General features: G+C 53.8%; 1 protein-coding gene across 1 annotated transcript; it reads right to left on the bottom strand.

The window, feature by feature from the left end:
- Positions 1–13,204: 13,204 nt before the first annotated feature.
- Positions 13,205–16,097, bottom strand: LOC143961920 (E3 ubiquitin-protein ligase TRIM39-like). The gene has a single exon (XM_077471255.1). The coding sequence runs from the start codon at positions 16,062–16,064 to the stop codon at positions 14,469–14,471; it is 1,596 nt and encodes a 531-aa protein (XP_077327381.1). The 5' UTR covers positions 16,065–16,097; the 3' UTR covers positions 13,205–14,468.
- Positions 16,098–19,070: the final 2,973 nt, after the last annotated feature.

Here is a 19,070-nt window from a genome sequence, read left to right as displayed (position 1 = left end):
TGCTATTTATTGTATGTCTCTGAGCAGGTGGAGAGCAAAACTGCATGGGGGGGGGGGGGGGGGCAATAATTTTTTTGCCCAGGGTCCAATCGGGGTTCTTGTATATCTTGGACCACCTTCTCCATCCAGACCAGGAAAGACCTTGGTACCCCTTCCTCAATAGACTGTGCATGTACATCGGCTGATGGGGATAATTAATGCAGCAGCTGCAACTGATGACGTACACCACCCCTGTATCCCGGCAAATCAGGGGATGTAGTGGGATGAAATATAATCCGACTCTAAAATAAACACAGCATAGGAACCAATGAAGAATACCCGCTGAATAGAGAATATTGCAGAAAAAGCAGAAATAATATATTAATTATACATTGCTAGCGTTACAATAAATTTTACACCATCATAATACTTGATTGGGGACATTCTATAAAACCATGACTAATGGTAAATTAAACTGTATAAGGGCTAGTTTACACTTGCTTCAAAAGAAGGCCTCAGACCCTGTCACTAAATAAAATGGTTAGCTTGCAGTCCTGTTTACACTTTGCTTCTGTTTGGTGCTTCGATGAGCCTTTGATGAGGCTTTGGTGGAGCTTCGATGGGGCTTCAATGAGCCTTTGGTGGGGCTTTGGTGAGGCTTCGTGTATTAGAAACTGTTCAAGATTGTTGCCATAGGCGACAACGTGTCTACACATGCAGACGTGGTGTCCAGCTGGGTGCCTTTCCCTGCATGGCTGTCTACTTATAGAAGTCTCGGAGTCTGCCAATTAACATTGCATCTACTAAAAGGTGTCTTGGCCCTAACCCTCTCCCCCACAGTTCTGTCTAAGAGACAATAAATCCCTTTGCATTCAAGAAGTGTCTGGCATCCATTAATCTACCTAACATTGCACTCACCATGCCTCGTAACCCACTCTAAATTTGGAGGTCACCAATAGCCCTAGAGAGGTCCTTGACTTGGCTACATTTGTTTTCTATGAGTGTACATATATAGCGCTACTTCATTTTATTGCTACCATTCTATGGGGACACATTATATTAGGATCCAGACTGGGAGGGAATATCGGCATCAATGGACACAGAACAGAAATGGGAATTCTTCAAAGTTACTGTATCTAAACTCACTGCAAAGTATATTTCCATGGGCAATAAGTTTACAAGGCTAAAAATAAAACCTATGTGGCTCACGGCCAAAGTTAAAATGGCTATAAATTTAAAAAAAAAGAGCTTTTAAAAATAATATATATATAAAAAAATTAAGGAATGCTATTATCATTTAAACATTACAAAGAATATAACAGAATATGTAAAAGGTAAATGAAGGATGTAAAAATTCAAAATGAACGACAGATTGCAAAAGATAGTAGGGCAAGCCTCAAAAAAATTCTTCAAACATATTAATAGTAAAAAGGTCAGTTCTGAGCATGTAGTCCCTTTACAAAATAATCTAGAGTGAGTCACTGGGGACAAAGAGAAGGAAAATATATTAAATACTTTCTCTAGCTCTGGGTATACAAACGGAGCATATGGGGGAGCTCATGTCCATAATAGGGGTGGTAGTGACACAGCCTCAAATGATCCACAATGGCTCAAAAGTGATATGGTCCAGAAATATTTAGACAGAATAAAGGTGAATAAAGCACCTGGACCAGATGGCATCCACCCCACGGATTCTAAAAGAGTTGAGCTCTATCATTTCAAGGCCATTGTTTTCATTTTTAGGGACTCGTTAATGACTGAAATGGTACCACTGGATTGGCGTAGGGCCAATGTGGTACCCATATTTAAAAAGTCTTTACCAAGTAACTATAGACCTGTTAGTTTAACTTCTATAGTCGGGAAGATACTGGAGAGTTTAATAAAAGACCACAAAGACGAGTTCTTGCTGGGAAAAAACATTTTAAGCAACAGACAGCATGGTGTCAGGATCAGCGGCTGGGGAGACCAGACATGTAGCTACACAAGGGAACTGAGACCCTTATATATATATTAAAGTGATATTTATTTATAGTGAAACACAGCAAACCATTAACACAGCACACATAGCAAACAGTAAATGTGAACATAAGCAAACCCCAAAAGACAAATAACAAAGGAACCTAACTACTAACTATATACAAAACCCCTCTAAAGGACAAGGATAAGGGAATGCAAGGAAGGGGGATCTCAACAGGGTACTCGAATAGGAACAAGGCAAAGCGGTACAGACTGGCTCAAGCTAGGCATAGCGGGCAAGGAAGGGACCAGAATCGTGACGCACCGGGGGAAGGGAGGAAAAGCCTTAAGTAGCCCCCAGGCAGCTGAACATTAATTAGCCTGATTACACCAGTCTACTGGCTCCTGGGTGACACCTGCTGGTGGACACTAGAACTGCAGCAAACAGCCCAGAGCAGCATAGTGTCACCAGCAGGCGAACTTAATCCTAACCCATGGGTTCATGAAAGACAAGTCAAACAAACCTGATTTATTTTTATGAAGAGATAAATAAAACCTTGGACAGAGGGGTGGCTGTGGACGTGGTATACTTGGACAGAGGGGTGGCTGTGGACGTTGTATACTTGGACAGAGGGGTGGCTGTGGACGTTGTATACTTGGACAGAGGGGTGGCTGTGGACGTTGTATACTTGGACAGAGGGGTGGCTGTGGACGTTGTATACTTGGACAGAGGGGTGGCTGTGGACGTTGTATACTTGGACAGAGGGGTGGCTGTGGACGTGGTATACCTAGACAGAGGGGTGGCTGTGGACGTTGTATACTTGGACAGAGGGGTGGCTGTGGACGTTGTATACTTGGACAGAGGGGTGGCTGTGGACGTGGTATACCTAGACAGAGGGGTGACTGTGGACGTGGTATACTTGGACAGAGGGGTGGCTGTGGACGTGGTATACTTGGACAGAGGGGTGGCTGTGGATGTGGTATACTTGGACAGAGGGGTGGCTGTGGACGTTGTATACTTGGACAGAGGGGTGGCTGTGGATGTGGTATACCTAGACAGAGGGGTGGCTGTGGACGTTGTATACTTGGACAGAGGGGTGGCTGTGGAAGTGGTATACTTGGATTTTGCAAAAGCGATTGACACAGTTCCCCAGACACGGCTCATGTGTAAGGTAAAGTCTACAGGCTTGGAAAGATCAATCTGTAAATGTATAGAAAACTGGCTAAAAGACAGGATTCAGAGAGTAGTGGTTAATGACTCTTGCGCTGAATGGTCTAAGGTTATCAGTGGTGTACCCCAAGGTTCAGTGTTGGGCAGGGGCGGACTGACCATTCGGGCATTCGGACGCCGCCCGAGGGCCCGCGGCCAGTAGGGGGCCTGTAAGAAACTCCTATGCTGCTGGCAGTGCTGCGGTGGAGCCGTTCTGCCGCTGCGGGGGGGGGGGGGGGCGAAGACACAGCATCTCCCCTGCACCTCTAGCTTTCAGTTCAGTAGGGGCCCGGGAGATGGGAGGCGGCGATCGAATATGTCGTTACAGCGGCATCTCCATCGGGCTTGTATTTCTCCATTACAGTGTATAGAGTGGAGAGGGGAGGGGCCTCTGACCCGGGCAGCTATAAGTTTCACTTTTCAGTGAGTTGCTCGGCTTGTATACTGTTGCCGACTGCTGCCCGGGTCAGAGGCTCCTCCCCTCTCCACTCTATACACTGTGAAGGAGAAATGCAAACCCCAGGGAGATCCCGCGGTCCACAGGCACCATAGAGCTGTCGATCGCCCCTCCCACCTCCCCGTGCTGGGGGTTGGATGTGCACAGCCAGGTACAGGGGAACCTGGGGGGGGGGGGTTTAAGTCTGGGGACCCTGAAATATGGAGGGGGCTCTCTGAGGACCCTGATGGAGGGGGAGCTCTCTGGGGACCCTGATGGAGGGGGGCTCTCTGGGGACCCTGATGGAGGGGGCTCTCTGGGGACCCTGACATATGGAGGGTGCTCTCTGGGGACCCTGGAATATGGAGGGGGCTCTCTGAGGACCTTGATGTATGGGGGGCTCTCTGGGGATCCTGATGGAGGGGGGCTCTCTGGGGAACCTGAAGTGTGGAGGGGGCTCTCTGGGGACCCTGAAGTATGGAGGGGGCTCTCTGAGGACCCTGATGTATAGGGGGCTCTCTGGGGACCCTGATGGAGGGGGGCTCTCTGGGGACCCTGAAGTATGGAGAGGGCTGTCTGAGGACCCTGATGTATGGGGGTCTCTCTGGGGACTCTGATGGAGGGGGGCTCTCTGGGGACCCTGATGGAGGGGGGCTCTCTGGGGACCCTGAAGTATGGAGGGGGCTTTCTGGGGACCCTGATGGAGGGGGGCTCTCTGGGGACTCTGATGGAGGGGGGCTCTCTGGGGACCGTGATGGAGGGGGGCTCTCTGGGGACCCTGAAGTATGGAGGGGGCTCTCTGGGGACCCTGAAATATGGAGGGGACTCTCTGAGGACCCTGATGTATGGGGGGCTCTCTGAGGACCCTGATGTATGGGGGGCTCTCTGGGGACCCTGAAGGAGGGGGCTCTTTGGGGACCCTGATGGAGGGGGGCTCTCTGGGGACCTTGAAGTATGGAGGGGGCTCTCTGGGGACCCTGAAATATGGAGAGGGCTCTCTGAGGACCCTGATGTATGGGGGGCTCTCTGGGGACCCTGATGGAGGGGGGCTCTCTGGGGACCCTGACATATGGAGGGTGCTCTCTGGGGACCCTGGAATATGGAGGGGGCTCTCTGAGGACCTTGATGTATGGGGGGCTCTCTGGGGATCCTGATGGAGGGGGGCTCTCTGGGGAACCTGAAGTGTGGAGGGGGCTCTCTGGGGACCCTGAAGTATGGAGGGGGCTCTCTGGGGACCCTGATGGAGGGGGGCTCTCTGGGGACCCTGAAGTATGGAGGGGGCTCTCTGGGGACCCTGATGGAGGGGGGCTCTCTGGGGACCCTGATGGAGGGGGGTTCTCTGGGGACCCTGATGGAGGGGGCTCTCTGGGGACCCTGAAGTATGGAGGGGGCTCTCTGGGGACCCTGAAGTATGGAGGGGGCTCTCTGAGGACCCTGATGTATGGGGGGCTCTCTGGGGACCCTGATGGAGGGGGGCGCTCCGGGGACCCTGAAGTATGGAGGGGCTCTCTGGGGACCCTGATGGAGGGGGGCTCTCTGGGGACCCTGATGTATGGAGGGGGCTCTCTGGGGACCCTGCTGTATGGAGGGGGCTCTCTGGGGACCCTGCTGTATGGAGGGGGCTCTCTGGGGACCCTGATGTATGGAGGGGGCTCTCTGGGGACCCTGATGTATGGAGGAGGCTCTCTGGGGACCCTGATGTATGGAGGAGGCTCTCTGGGGACCCTGATGCATGGAGGAGGCTCTCTGGGGACCCTGATGCATGGAGGAGGCTCTCTGGGGACCCTGAAGTATGGAGGGGGGCTCTCTGGGGACCCTGATGTATGGAGGGGGGCTCTCTGGGGACCCTGATGTATGGAGGGGGGCTCTCTGGGGACCCTGATGTATGGAGGGGGGCTCTCTGGGGACCCTGCTGTAAGGGGGAGGCTCTCTGGGGACCCTGATGTATGGAGGGGGGCTCTCTGGGGACCCTGCTGTAAGGGGGAGGCTCTCTGGGGACCCTGAAGTAAGGAGGGGGCTATATGGGGACCCTGCTGTATGGAGGGGGCTCTCTGGGGACCCTGATGTATGGGGGGCTCTCTGAGGACCCTGATGTATGGGGGGCTCTCTGGGGACCCTGATGGAGGGGGCTCTCTGGGGACCCTGATGGAGGGGGGCTCTCTGGGGACCCTGAAGTATGGAGGGGGCTCTCTGGGGACTCTGAAATATGGAGGGGGCTCTCTGAGGACCCTGATGTATGGGGGGCTCTCTGGGGACCCTGATGGAGGGGGGCTCTCTGGGGACCCTGAAGTATGGAGGGGCTCTCTGGGGACCCTGATGGAGGGGGGCTCTCTGGAGACCCTGAAGTATGGAGGGGGCTCTCTGGGGACCCTGAAGTATGAAGGGGGCTCTCTGGGGACCCTGATGGAGGGGGGCTCTCTGGGGACCCTGATGGAGGGGGGTTCTCTGGGGACCCTGATGGAGGGGGGCTCTCTGGGGACTCTGAAGTATGGAGGGGGCTCTCTGGGGACCCTGAAGTATGGAGGGGCTCTCTGGGGACCCTGAAGTATGGAGGGGCTCTCTGGGAACCCTGATGTATGGGGGGGCTCTCTGGGGACCCTGATGTATGGAGGGGGCTCTCTGGGGACCCTGCTGTATGGAGGGGGCTCTCTGGGGACCCTGATGTATGGAGGAGGCTCTCTGGGGACCCTGATGTATGGAGGAGGCTCTCTGGGGACCCTGATGCATGGAGGAGGCTCTCTGGGGACCCTGATGCATGGAGGAGGCTCTCTGGGGACCCTGATGCATGGAGGAGGCTCTCTGGGGACCCTGATGTATGGGGGGGCTCCCTGGGGACCCTGAAGTATGGAGGGGGGCTCTCTGACGACCCTGAAGTATGGAGGGGGGCTCTCTGGGGACCCTGAAGTATGGAAGGGGGCTCTCTGGGGACCCTGAAGTATGGAGGGGGCTCTCTGGGAAACCTTAAGTATGGAGGGGGCTCTCTGGGGACCCTGATGTATGGAGGGGGCTCTCTGGGGACCCTGATGTATGGAGGTGGCTCTCTGGGGACCCTGATGTATGGAGGGGGGCTCTCTGGGGACCCTGATGTATGGAGGGGGGCTCTCTGGGGACCCTGCTGTAAGGGGGAGGCTCTCTGGGGACCCTGAAGTAAGGAGGGGGCTCTCTGGGGACCCTGCTGTATGGAGGGGGCTCTCTGGGGACCCTGATGTAAGGGGGAGGCTCTCTGGGGACCCTGAAGTATGGAGGGGGCTCTCTGAGGACCCTGAAGTATGGAGGGGGCTCTCTGGGGACCCTGATGTATGGAGGGGGCTCTCTGGGGACCCTGATGTATGGAGGGGGCTCTCTGGGGACCCTGATGTATGGAGGGGGGCTCTCTGGGGACCCTGATGTATGGAGGGGGGCTCTCTGGGGACCCTGCTGTAAGGGGGAGGCTCTCTGGGGACCCTGAAGTAAGGAGGGGGCTATATGGGGACCCTGCTGTATGGAGGGGGCTCTCTGGGGACCCTGATGTATGGGGGGCTCTCTGAGGACCCTGATGTATGGGGGGCTCTCTGGGGACCCTGATGGAGGGGGCTCTCTGGGACCCTGATGGAGGGGGGCTCTCTGGGGACCCTGAAGTATGGAGGGGGCTCTCTGGGGACTCTGAAATATGGAGGGGGCTCTCTGAGGACCCTGATGTATGGGGGGCTCTCTGGGGACCCTGATGGAGGGGGGCTCTCTGGGGACTCTGAAGTATGGAGGGGCTCTCTGGGGACCCTGATGGAGGGGGGCTCTCTGGGGACCCTGAAGTATGGAGGGGGCTCTCTGGGGACCCTGAAGTATGAAGGGGGCTCTCTGGGGACCCTGATGGAGGGGGGCTCTCTGGGGACCCTGATGGAGGGGGGTTCTCTGGGGACCCTGATGGAGGGGGGCTCTCTGGGGACTGTGAAGTATGGAGGGGGCTCTCTGGGGACCCTGAAGTATGGAGGGGCTCTCTGGGGACCCTGAAGTATGGAGGGGCTCTCTGGGAACCCTGATGTATGGGGGGGCTCTCTGGGGACCCTGATGTATGGAGGGGGCTCTCTGGGGACCCTGCTGTATGGAGGGGGCTCTCTGGGGACCCTGATGTATGGAGGAGGCTCTCTGGGGACCCTGATGTATGGAGGAGGCTCTCTGGGGACCCTGATGCATGGAGGAGGCTCTCTGGGGACCCTGATGCATGGAGGAGGCTCTCTGGGGACCCTGATGTATGGGGGGGCTCCCTGGGGACCCTGAAGTATGGAGGGGGGCTCTCTGACGACCCTGAAGTATGGAGGGGGGCTCTCTGGGGACCCTGAAGTATGGAAGGGGGCTCTCTGGGGACCCTGAAGTATGGAGGGGGCTCTCTGGGAAACCTTAAGTATGGAGGGGGCTCTCTGGGGACCCTGATGTATGGAGGGGGCTCTCTGGGGACCCTGATGTATGGAGGTGGCTCTCTGGGGACCCTGATGTATGGAGGGGGCTCTCTGGGGACCCTGATGTATGGAGGGGGGCTCTCTGGGGACCCTGCTGTAAGGGGGAGGCTCTCTGGGGACCCTGAAGTAAGGAGGGGGCTCTCTGGGGACCCTGCTGTATGGAGGGGGCTCTCTGGGGACCCTGATGTAAGGGGGAGGCTCTCTGGGGACCCTGAAGTATGGAGGGGGCTCTCTGAGGACCCTGAAGTATGGAGGGGGCTCTCTGGGGACCCTGATGTATGGAGGGGGCTCTCTGGGGACCCTGATGTATGGAGGGGGCTCTCTGGGGACCCTGATGTATGGAGGGGGCTCTCTGGGGACCCAGATGTATGGAGGGGCCTCTCTGGGGACCCTGATGTATGGAGGGGGCTCTCTGGGGACCCTGCTGTATGGAGGGGGGCTCTCTGGGGACCCTGCTGTATGGAGGGGGGCTCTCTGGGCACCCTGCTGTATGGAGGGGGGCTCTCTGGGGACCCTGCTGTATGGGGGGAGGGGGCTCTCTGGGGACCCTGATGTATGGAGGGGGCTCTCTGGGGACCCTGATGTATGGAGGGGGCTCTCTGGGGACCCTGATGTATGGAGGGGGCTCTCTGGGGACCCTGATGTATGGAGGGGGCTCTCTGGGGACCCTGATGTATGGAGGGGGCTCTTTGGGGACCCTGATGTATGGAGGGGGGCTCTTTGGGGACCCTGCTGTATGGAGGGGGGCTCACTGGGGACCCTGCTGTATGGAGGGGGGCTCACTGGGGACCCTGCTGTATGGAGGGGGACTCACTGGGGACCCTGTTGTATGGAGGGGGGCTCTCTGGGGACCCTGCTGTATGGAGGGGGGCTCTCTAGGGACCCTGCTGTATGGAGGGAGAGGCTCTCTGGGGACCCTGCTGTATGGGGAGAGGGGCTCTCTGGGGACCCTGCTGTATGGAGGGGGCTTTCTGGGGACCCTGATGTAAGGGGGAGGCTCTCTGGGGACCCTGAAGTAAGGAGGGGGCTCTCTGGGGACCCTGCTGTATGGAGGGGGCTCTCTGGGGACCCTGATGTAAGGGGGAAGCTCTCTGGGGACCCTGAAGTATGGAGGGGGCTCTCTGAGGACCCTGAGGTATGGAGGGGGCTCTCTGGGGACCCTGATGTATGGAGGGGGCTCTCTGGGGACCCTGATGTATGGAGGGGGCTCTCTGGGGACCCTGATGTATGGAGGGGGCTCTCTGGGGACCCTGATGTATGGAGGGGGCTCTTTGGGGACCCTGATGTATGGAGGGGGGCTCACTGGGGACCCTGCTGTATGGAGGGGGGCTCTCTGGGGACCCTGAAGTATGGAGGTGGGCTCACTGGGGACCCTGCTGTATGGAGGGGGGCTCTCTGGGGACCCTGAAGTATGGAGGTGGCTCTCTGGGGACCCTGATGTATGGAGGGGGCTCTCTGGGGACCCTGATGTATGGAGGGGGCTCTCTGGGGACCCTGATGTATGGAGGGGGGCTCTCTGGGGACCCTGATGTATGGAGGGGGGCTCTCTGGGGACCCTGCTGTAAGGGGGAGGCTCTCTGGGGACCCTGAAGTAAGGAGGGGGCTATATGGGGACCCTGCTGTATGGAGGGGGCTCTCTGGGGACCCTGATGTATGGGGGGCTCTCTGAGGACCCTGATGTATGGGGGGCTCTCTGGGGACCCTGATGGAGGGGGCTCTCTGGGGACCCTGATGGAGGGGGGCTCTCTGGGGACCCTGAAGTATGGAGGGGGCTCTCTGGGGACTCTGAAATATGGAGGGGGCTCTCTGAGGACCCTGATGTATGGGGGGCTCTCTGGGGACCCTGATGGAGGGGGGCTCTCTGGGGACCCTGAAGTATGGAGGGACTCTCTGGGGACCCTGATGGAGGGGGGCTCTCTGGGGACCCTGAAGTATGGAGGGGGCTCTCTGGGGACCCTGAAGTATGAAGGGGGCTCTCTGGGGACCCTGATGGAGGGGGGCTCTCTGGGGACCCTGATGGAGGGGGGTTCTCTGGGGACCCTGATGGAGGGGGGCTCTCTGGGGACTCTGAAGTATGGAGGGGGCTCTCTGGGGACCCTGAAGTATGGAGGGGCTCTCTGGGGACCCTGAAGTATGGAGGGGCTCTCTGGGGACCCTCATGTATGGGGGGGGCTCTCTGGGGACCCTGCTGTATGGAGGGGGCTCTCTGGGGACCCTGCTGTATGGAGGGGGCTCTCTGGGGACCCTGATGTATGGAGGAGGCTCTCTGGGGACCCTGATGTATGGAGGAGGCTCTCTGGGGACCCTGATGCATGGAGGAGGCTCTCTGGGGACCCTGATGCATGGAGGAGGCTCTCTGGGGACCCTGATGCATGGAGGAGGCTCTCTGGGGACCCTGATGTATGGGGGGGCTCCCTGGGGACCCTGAAGTATGGAGGGGGGCTCTCTGACGACCCTGAAGTATGGAGGGGGGCTCTCTGGGGACCCTGAAGTATGGAAGGGGGCTCTCTGGGGACCCTGAAGTATGGAGGGGCTCTCTGGGGACCCTGATGGAGGGGGGCTCTCTGGGGACCCTGAAGTATGGAGGGGGCTCTCTGGGGACCCTGATGTATGGAGGTGGCTCTCTGGGGACCCTGATGTATGGAGGGGGCTCTCTGGGGACCCTGATGTATGGAGGGGGGCTCTCTGGGGACCCTGCTGTAAGGGGGAGGCTCTCTGGGGACCCTGAAGTAAGGAGGGGGCTCTCTGGGGACCCTGCTGTATGGAGGGGGCTCTCTGGGGACCCTGCTGTATGGAGGGGGCTCTCTGGGGACCCTGAAGTATGGAGGGGGCTCTCTGAGGACCCTGAAGTATGGAGGGGGCTCTCTGGGGACCCTGATGTATGGAGGGGGCTCTCTGGGGACCCTGATGTATGGAGGGGGCTCTCTGGGGACCCAGATGTATGGAGGGGCCTCTCTGGGGACCCTGATGTATGGAGGGGGCTCTCTGGGGACCCTGATGTATGGAGGGGGCTCTCTGGGGACCCTGCTGTATGGAGGGGGGCTCTCTGGGGACCCTGCTGTATGGAGGGGGGCTCTCTGGGCACCCTGCTGTATGGAGGGGGGCTCTCTGGGGACCCTGCTGTATGGGGGGAGGGGCTCTCTGGGGACCCTGATGTATGGAGGGGGCTCTCTGGGGACCCTGATGTATGGAGCGGGCTCTCTGGGGACCCTGATGTATGGAGGGGGCTCTCTGGGGACCCTGATGTATGGAGGAGGCTCTCTGGGGACCCTGATGTATGGAGGGGGCTCTTTGGGGACCCTGATGTATGGAGGGGGGCTCTTTGGGGACCCTGCTGTATGGAGGGGGGCTCACTGGGGACCCTGCTGTATGGAGGGGGGCTCACTGGGGACCCTGTTGTATGGAGGGGGGCTCACTGGGGACCCTGTTGTATGGAGGGGGGCTCTCTGGGGACCCTGCTGTATGGAGGGGGGCTCTCTGGGGACCCTGCTGTATGGAGGGAGAGGCTCTCTGGGGACCCTGCTGTATGGGGGGAGGGGCTCTCTGGGGACCCTGCTGTATGGAGGGGGCTCTCTGGGGACCCTGATGTAAGGGGGAGGCTCTCTGGGGACCCTGAAGTAAGGAGTGAGCTCTCTGGGGACCCTGCTGTATGGAGGGGGCTCTCTGGGGACCCTGATGTAAGGGGGAAGCTCTCTGGGGACCCTGAAGTATGGAGGGGGCTCTCTGAGGACCCTGAGGTATGGAGGGGGCTCTCTGGGGACCCTGATGTATGGAGGGGGCTCTCTGGGGACCCAGATGTATGGAGGGGCCTCTCTGGGGACCCTGATGTATGGAGGGGGCTCTCTGGGGACCCTGATGTATGGAGGGGGGCTCTCTGGGGACCCTGCTGTATGGAGGGGGGCTCTCTGGGGACCCTGCTGTATGGAGGGGGGCTCTCTGGGGACCCTGCTGTATGGGGGGAGGGGCTCTCTGGGGACCCTGATGTATGGAGGGGGCTCTCTGGGGACCCTGATGTATGGAGGGGGCTCTCTGGGGACCCTGATGTATGGAGGGGGCTCTTTGGGGACCCTGATGTATGGAGGGGGGCTCTTTGGGGACCCTGCTGTATGGAGGGGGCTCACTGGGGACCCTGCTGTATGGAGGGGGGCTCACTGGGGACCCTGCTGTATGGAGGGGGGCTCTCTGGGGACCCTGCTGTATGGAGGGGGGCTCTCTAGGGACCCTGCTGTATGGGGGGGAGGGGCTCTCTGGGGACCCTGCTGTATGGGGGAGGGGCTCTCTGGGGACCCTGATGTATGGGGGGTTCTCAGGGGACATTGATGTATGGAGGGGGCTCTCTGGGAACCCTGATGTATGGAGGGGGCTCTCTGGGAACCCTGATGTATGGGGGGGCTCTCTGGGAACCCTGATGTATGGGGGGGCCTCTGGGGACCCTGATCTATGAGGGGACTCTCTGGGAACCCATATCTATGGGGGGGCTCTCTGGGACCCTGATGTATGGGGGGGTTCTCTAGGGACCCACATCTATGGGGCGCTCTCTGTGGACCCTGATGTAAGGAGGGATCTCTCTGGGGACCCTGATGTAAGGGGGGCGATCTCCGGGGACCCTGATGTATGGAGGGGACGATCTCCGGGGACCCTGATGTATGAAGGGGGCAATCTCCGGGGACCCTGATGTATGGAGGGGGCGATCTCCGTGGACCCTGATGTATGGGGGGCTCTCTGGGGACCCTGATGTAAAGGGGGGCTCTCTGAGGACCCTGATGTAAGTGAGGGAGGTTCTCTGGGGACTTGTTTACATCAGAAGACCCCCGTTCTGCCTTTGTTGGAAACAATCGTCAGGGCCCGCCGGACCCACTGATTAGCTCTCGGTGTGTACAATCAAACAGCGTGCAGACCCGCAAGTGCAGAATCAAGTACCTGTATGTGATTCTGCTCACAGAAGACGCAGCCCCGCAGTAAATGTACGTGGTTAATGTGAGTTTATTTTTCTTTATTTTCCTAACTCTTTAAACCTTTATTTTGAACATACAGTAGAGAAATTCTGTCACCAATGCATATGATGCACCAGTGCAATATATACGTGGTGCTTTGTGAGGGTGTGGCTTGTGTTTGGGTGGGGACAAAGGGGGCCCCATGATCCCCTACTGCCCGGGGGCCCCATGAGTTGTCAGTCCGCCCCTGGTGTTGGGACCCTTACTTTTTAGATATTTATAAATGATATCTGGTCTGGAATTAAAAGTAACATTTCAGTCTTTGCAGATGACACCAAGCTATGCAGTGGAATAACGTCCTTACTTACAAGTCTCCAACTTACAAGCCGACCTCAATGCTCTGTCTAATTGGGCAACTAAGTGGCAGATGAGGTTTAATGTTGAGAAATGTAAAGTTCTGCACTTGGGGGCTAAGAATATTCATGCATCATACATACTAGGGGGAGTACAACTGGGGGGATCCATAGTGGAGAAGGATCTGGGGGTTTTGGTAGATCATAAGCTCAATAATAGCATGCAATTCCAAGCTGAAATTTCTAAAGCGAGCAAAGTCCTTACTTATATAAGAGAGGTATGGACTCCAGAGAGAGAGATATCATTTTGCCCCAGTACAAATCATTAGTAAGACCTCACTTGGAATATGCAGTTCAGTTTTGGGCTCCAGTTCTCAAACAGGATATCGGGGAACTGGAGAAAGTGCAGAGAAGGGCAACCAAACTGATAAGAGGCATGGAGGAACTCAGCTATGAGGAGAGATTAGAGGAACTAAATTTATTCACTCTTGAGAAGAGGAGATTAAGGGGGGATATGATCAACATGTACAAATATATAAGTGGTCCTTATAGTGAACTTGATGTAGAGTTATTCACTTTAAGGTCCTGGGTACTAACATTTAAAGGTAAAGTTGATCCAGGGTATATCTAATTGCCTCTCGGGGGATCAGGAAGGATTTTTTCGTCTGCTGAAGCAAATTGGATCATGTTTTGCTGGGTTTTTCGCCTTCCTCTGAATTAGTCATGGGTGAAGGATTGTGTATATGGGATTGTATTATTTTTTGGGGTTAAACTAGATGTGTCTTTTTTCAACCTGACTAACTATGTAACTATGTAATTATAAAAGTGATCCAATATAATTCTATTGGTGATCCATTCTATGGGGACACATTATATTAGGATCCATTATAAAAGTGATCCAATTGAATTCTATTGGTGATCCATTCTCTGGGTACACATTATATTGGGGATACAATCCAGTTCTATTAAGCATACATTATTATAGTTATATCATTATATAAGCAATTCCTATTTTTTCTTTCACTAGTAATAAATCTCTGAGATTTTTACATCAATTTTCATCTCTTTCTAGCTATTTGTAGATCTATTATTCATTTGTATTTATTCACACAATAAAATATCTTATTGGCTGAGTATTCTACCTATTGCATCCCTTCTCCTGTGAAATCACTGGTTTCTGGGCAGAGTTCTCAAGTCCCCACAATTCCCCCCACATATCTTTATACAACCTTTATATACATATATCCCAGCATGGAGGGGCTCAGTGAAGGTGGTGGTGAAGGTGTGGAGATGTCGGATCGGGTCACACAGATCATAAAAGGAGATCCGTCCGACCTCATAATCCAGATATATCCTGACTCTGTTACTGGAGATATTGGTGGGTAAATGAATCTTCTTACTCTCATGTATCACTGAATACTGATTATCATGACTATACAAACCCCAGGACATGTTATTACATCCAATCAGTGATGGCTCTCCTCTCCTGTCTATACCGGGGTAACACATCCCAACTGTCCATCTCTCTGATACTCCGACATCCACTTCCCAGTAATGTCTCCCTGAGGAGAAACTCCGACTGCTCAACACCTGAGCACAACCCAGAAATCTCTCTGGTGTTTTGGGGCGATTCTGGTTTATATCTGACCTGGATACAGTTTTCCTGTCATCTGATATATGTAGATAATTATGAGCTGTATTTACATCCAGTAATATGTCTGCAGCTCCCTGTATATAGAAGTCTGCATTTACCTCTCTTATTAAATCAGATAAACCTGTGTGTAAGACCCCAGCCACATCCAGACCCCCTCCATCATGGAGGAGCTCCTCATGTCTCTCTCTGTCCTCATTATCTCCATCCTCAGTATCACACAAGTCACCTGTGTCTGATTCCTGTAAGACAGTCAGTGGATCCGTCACGTTACACAGCTCCTCAATGTGACGCAACTTCCTGGACAGCTCCTCCTTCTTTATTTCCAGATCCCGGATAGAGATGGAGATCCGCTCTGCCCTCCCGGAGATTTCCCTCAGGACTCTCTTCTCCAGGTCTTCCAGACGTCTCCTGAGATCTCTAAACAGGGCAGTGACTCTCTCGGTGTCACCAGCTGCTTCTTCTTCTACTTTCCTCCTGTGTTCCTGCAGACTCTGGACTCTTTCCTCCGTCTCCTCTCTCTTTATCAGAAGTTTCTGCAGAACATTCCTCAGTGTCTCCTTCTTCTTCTCAGAAGCCTCCTCCAGCATCTCCACCTGGTGTCCTCGATGTTCTCCAGCCAAACTGCAGGACACACAGATACAGGTCTCATCCTCTGTGCAGTAATACTCCAGGATTTTCTTATGGATGGAGCATTTCCTGCTCTCCATGGACAAGGTGGGGTCACATAAGACGTGTTCTGGGGACTTTTTGTGGACTCTCAGGTGTTTATCACACAGAAAAACCTCACAGTGCAGACAGGATCTAACAGCAGGTACAGGATAGTCCACACAGTGAGTACAGAAGACCCCGGACTCCTCCTGATCTGGCTGAGCAGACAGGAAATTCTCCACTATGTTACGTAGTGTTATGTTCCTGTGCAGTGCAGGCCGATCCTGAGACTTCTCTCTACATTCAGGACAGGAATATCCTCCAGACGCCTCCTGTGTATCCAGCACACGATCAATACAGACCCGGCAGAAGTTATGTCCACATCTCAGCATTACAGGTTCTGTATAAATGTTCAGACAGACAGAACATTCCAGCTCAGCTCGCAGATCTGCAGACGCCATCGCTGACAGTAGAGAAATGAAACTGAAAGTCTCTGACATCGGAAAGGAATGCAGTTGGGAGGGGTCACATCCTCCTACACAAGGCTGGGCCTGATGAGTAGGGAGGGGTGTTCCGTCAGATTAGGCAACCCGTCAGATTTTGTAACAGAAGTGACGTTGCGTTATGGCCATCTTGGTACACCCCGCACTCGGCCACAGTAAGCCTACAGTCTGAAGTCCCCAAGCGGACATCTTTTTACACCCACGAGCTTATATCATGAAATACAGTATTTAGAAGTCCGTGACACTGTTTTGATGTTGAATTTTAAAAGCAGTGGTCTTCTGTCAGATTAGCAAAAGTGTGAGATCAGCAGGCTTGCTGCTTTTAAAATTCAACATCAAAACAGTGTCACAGACTTCTAAATACTGTATTTCATGATATAAGCTCAGTTTAGTGGTAAAAATAAGTGTGAAATGCAAGATTTTGGTGGGTGTAAAAAGATGTACGCTTGTTCAGACTGTAGGCTTAGTATGGATGAGTGCGGGGTGTACCAAGATGGCTGTGACTCAACGTCACTTACGTTACGAAATCTGACGGGTCGCAGAGGGGGGAGGGGTGTTTTCTGCAGTAGTGAAGACAATCCCTACTTTAGAAGAGAGAGAAAGAGGGAACAATTGTTCTTTTCTACAAAATGATATGTGGTTAGTCACTGAGCTGTACTGTCTCAGCACAATTACAAGCATGGCTCATTGACTTTAGAAGACACAAAACCCAAACAATAATTTATATTTAGAGGTTAAACAGTTGTAACCAGCCCTGGCACATTTGGCTCTAATGATGCCCAATAGGTACATGTGAATGTCCCAGACCCACTTACTTGGTGATAAATAGGGATGGGCCGCATGGACCCCTGTTCGGTTCGCACCAGAACTTTCGAACACCACGAAAGTTCGGACCCAAATAACAAACCCCATTAAAGTCAATGGTGCCCATTTTGAAGGTTTATATGCAAGTAATTGAGCATACAATGGTTATAGGAGTCCGGGTCCTGCCCTGGGGGACATGTATCAATAAAAAAAGGTTTGTGAAAACGTCATTTTTAAATGAGCAGTGATTTTTTGATTTTTAAAGTGAAAGCATAAAAATGAAGAAATTCCTTCCAATATAGTGCCTGGGGGGGGGGTCCCCTTAGTCTACCTGTAAAGTGGCAGATCTGTGCCATGTCTAGAATCTACTGCAGCAATAATTGCATTTATAAAGCCAAAAAATATGAAATTTTCCCTTGCAAGCTGCCTTTATTTTGCTCAGCAACAGCTGGGGGCCAGTGTGTATGATGAGGCCACAATGCAGTGCACTGGGAACAAGTTAAGAGATTTTTTTGGATACATTCTGGTGTCACTTTGACAGAAAGAAAGAAAGAAGTAATGGATGCGTAAAAATTGGTCCTTGGGTGTCGGTGGCATCTTCCCACCGTAACCCTATAGAGGTAATCTTGATGAACGCAAGAATTGGCCTTGCTGTAAAAAATTGCAATGATATGCACCTGTCAGACAGGTGCAGAAAAATTACTCTTTGGGTGTCGGGGGCGCCTTCCCACCATAACCCTATAGAGGTACTCTTGATGAAAGCAAGAATTGGCCTTGCTGTAAAAATTGCAATGATATGCACCTGTCAAATAGGTGCTGAATAATTGGACTTTGGGTGTTAATTGTGCCCATGAAACCTATACCAAAAACATTCTTCCAGATGAGGGTGTTCAATCATTTCAAAGCTAGGCAGCCTCAAAGTCCTGCAGAGATTCCACATCCCAAAAAGACTTAATCAGTGACATCAGCATCAGGGGCTTCATAGCTGGTAATCCAGGACTGATTCATTTTTATAAAAGTCAAACGGTCCACGGAGTCTGTGGACAGATGCGTTCTATGATCAGTAATGAAACCTCCTGCAGCACTGAATGCCCGTTCTGAAAGCACGCTGGATGCAGGGCAGCCCAACAACTCAATAGCATACTGGGCAAGTTCTGGCCAGTGGTCTATTCTCATGACCAAGTAAGTCAGTGGATCGTCAGCTGGAAAGCTCTCCATCTCTGTTTTGGCCCAGAGGTAATTGTCCACCATGTGATGCAGCTGCCAATGGAATGTGGAAGCTGACAGCCCTGGGCGGCGAGGACTAAAAAAAATCCGAAATGCCTCACTTAGGCGGATGCCTTCTCCAGCGCTCCTCTCTTGACCAACAGAAGACTCAAAACTACGTTTTCCATGACACTGTAACCTACTGGAGTCAGGAAAAACGTTCAGTAAAATCCTCTTTAATGTTTCCTCAAGAGATTTTATCTTCTGCACTCTCTGTGGGGACGGGATGAGTTCTGAGACCTTCCCCTTATAACAGTGGTCAAGGAGGTTTGCCAACCAATAATGATCCTTCTCCTTTATGCCACGTATTCTTGGGTCCTTTCGCAGGTTTTGAAGCATGAGGTTGCCCATGCGCCTCAAATTTGTCTCAAATTGGCTCGAGAAGTAGACTCCTTTGGGTCACGCAGGATGACAGCATCTGGAACTTCCTCCTCCCAGCCACGTACTACTCCCAAGGGTCCTGGGGTTGGAAAGCCATCACTTACAGATTGACGCACGTCTTCCTCTTCTTCAAAGCCTATGAAAGTGCCAGGATTCTCTTCCTCATCCTCCTCCCCTCTCTTCTCCTGTGTGTTCTGTGATATAGGAGTGATGGTGTCTGGATAAAGTGGGCCTTGAGGGGAAAGGAAGTCCTCCTCTTCCTCCTGCTGCTTTGCCTCCAGTGCCCTGTCCATAATGCCACACAGAGTCTGCTCCAGCAGGAACACAGCAGGGATTGCCCCATCAAGGTTGCCAGCCTCAGTAAAACCATGGAAAGTATGTAAAAATCTGTGTTTTTTTTTTACATCTGTCTCTGAAATCTCCCTTACCGACATCCTTTTGGTCTAAAAATCCCGAGATTATAGCTGCCCCACCTCTCCAGTACCTTTTCAGCCAATAGAAACATGTCTGTGT

Source organism: Lithobates pipiens, unplaced genomic scaffold (genome assembly GCF_037356315.1).
Source record: "Lithobates pipiens isolate NorthernLeopardFrog02 unplaced genomic scaffold, aLitPip1_a1.2 Scaffold_8, whole genome shotgun sequence".
Classification (NCBI taxonomy): domain Eukaryota; kingdom Metazoa; phylum Chordata; class Amphibia; order Anura; family Ranidae; genus Lithobates; species Lithobates pipiens.
This window is presented reverse-complemented; position numbering and strand designations above follow the sequence as displayed.

Coding starts and splice junctions, on each gene's coding strand:
- LOC143961920 (XM_077471255.1), bottom strand. CDS start 16,064: ATGGCGTCTGCAGATCTGCGAGCTGAGCTGGAATGTTCTGTCTGTCTG.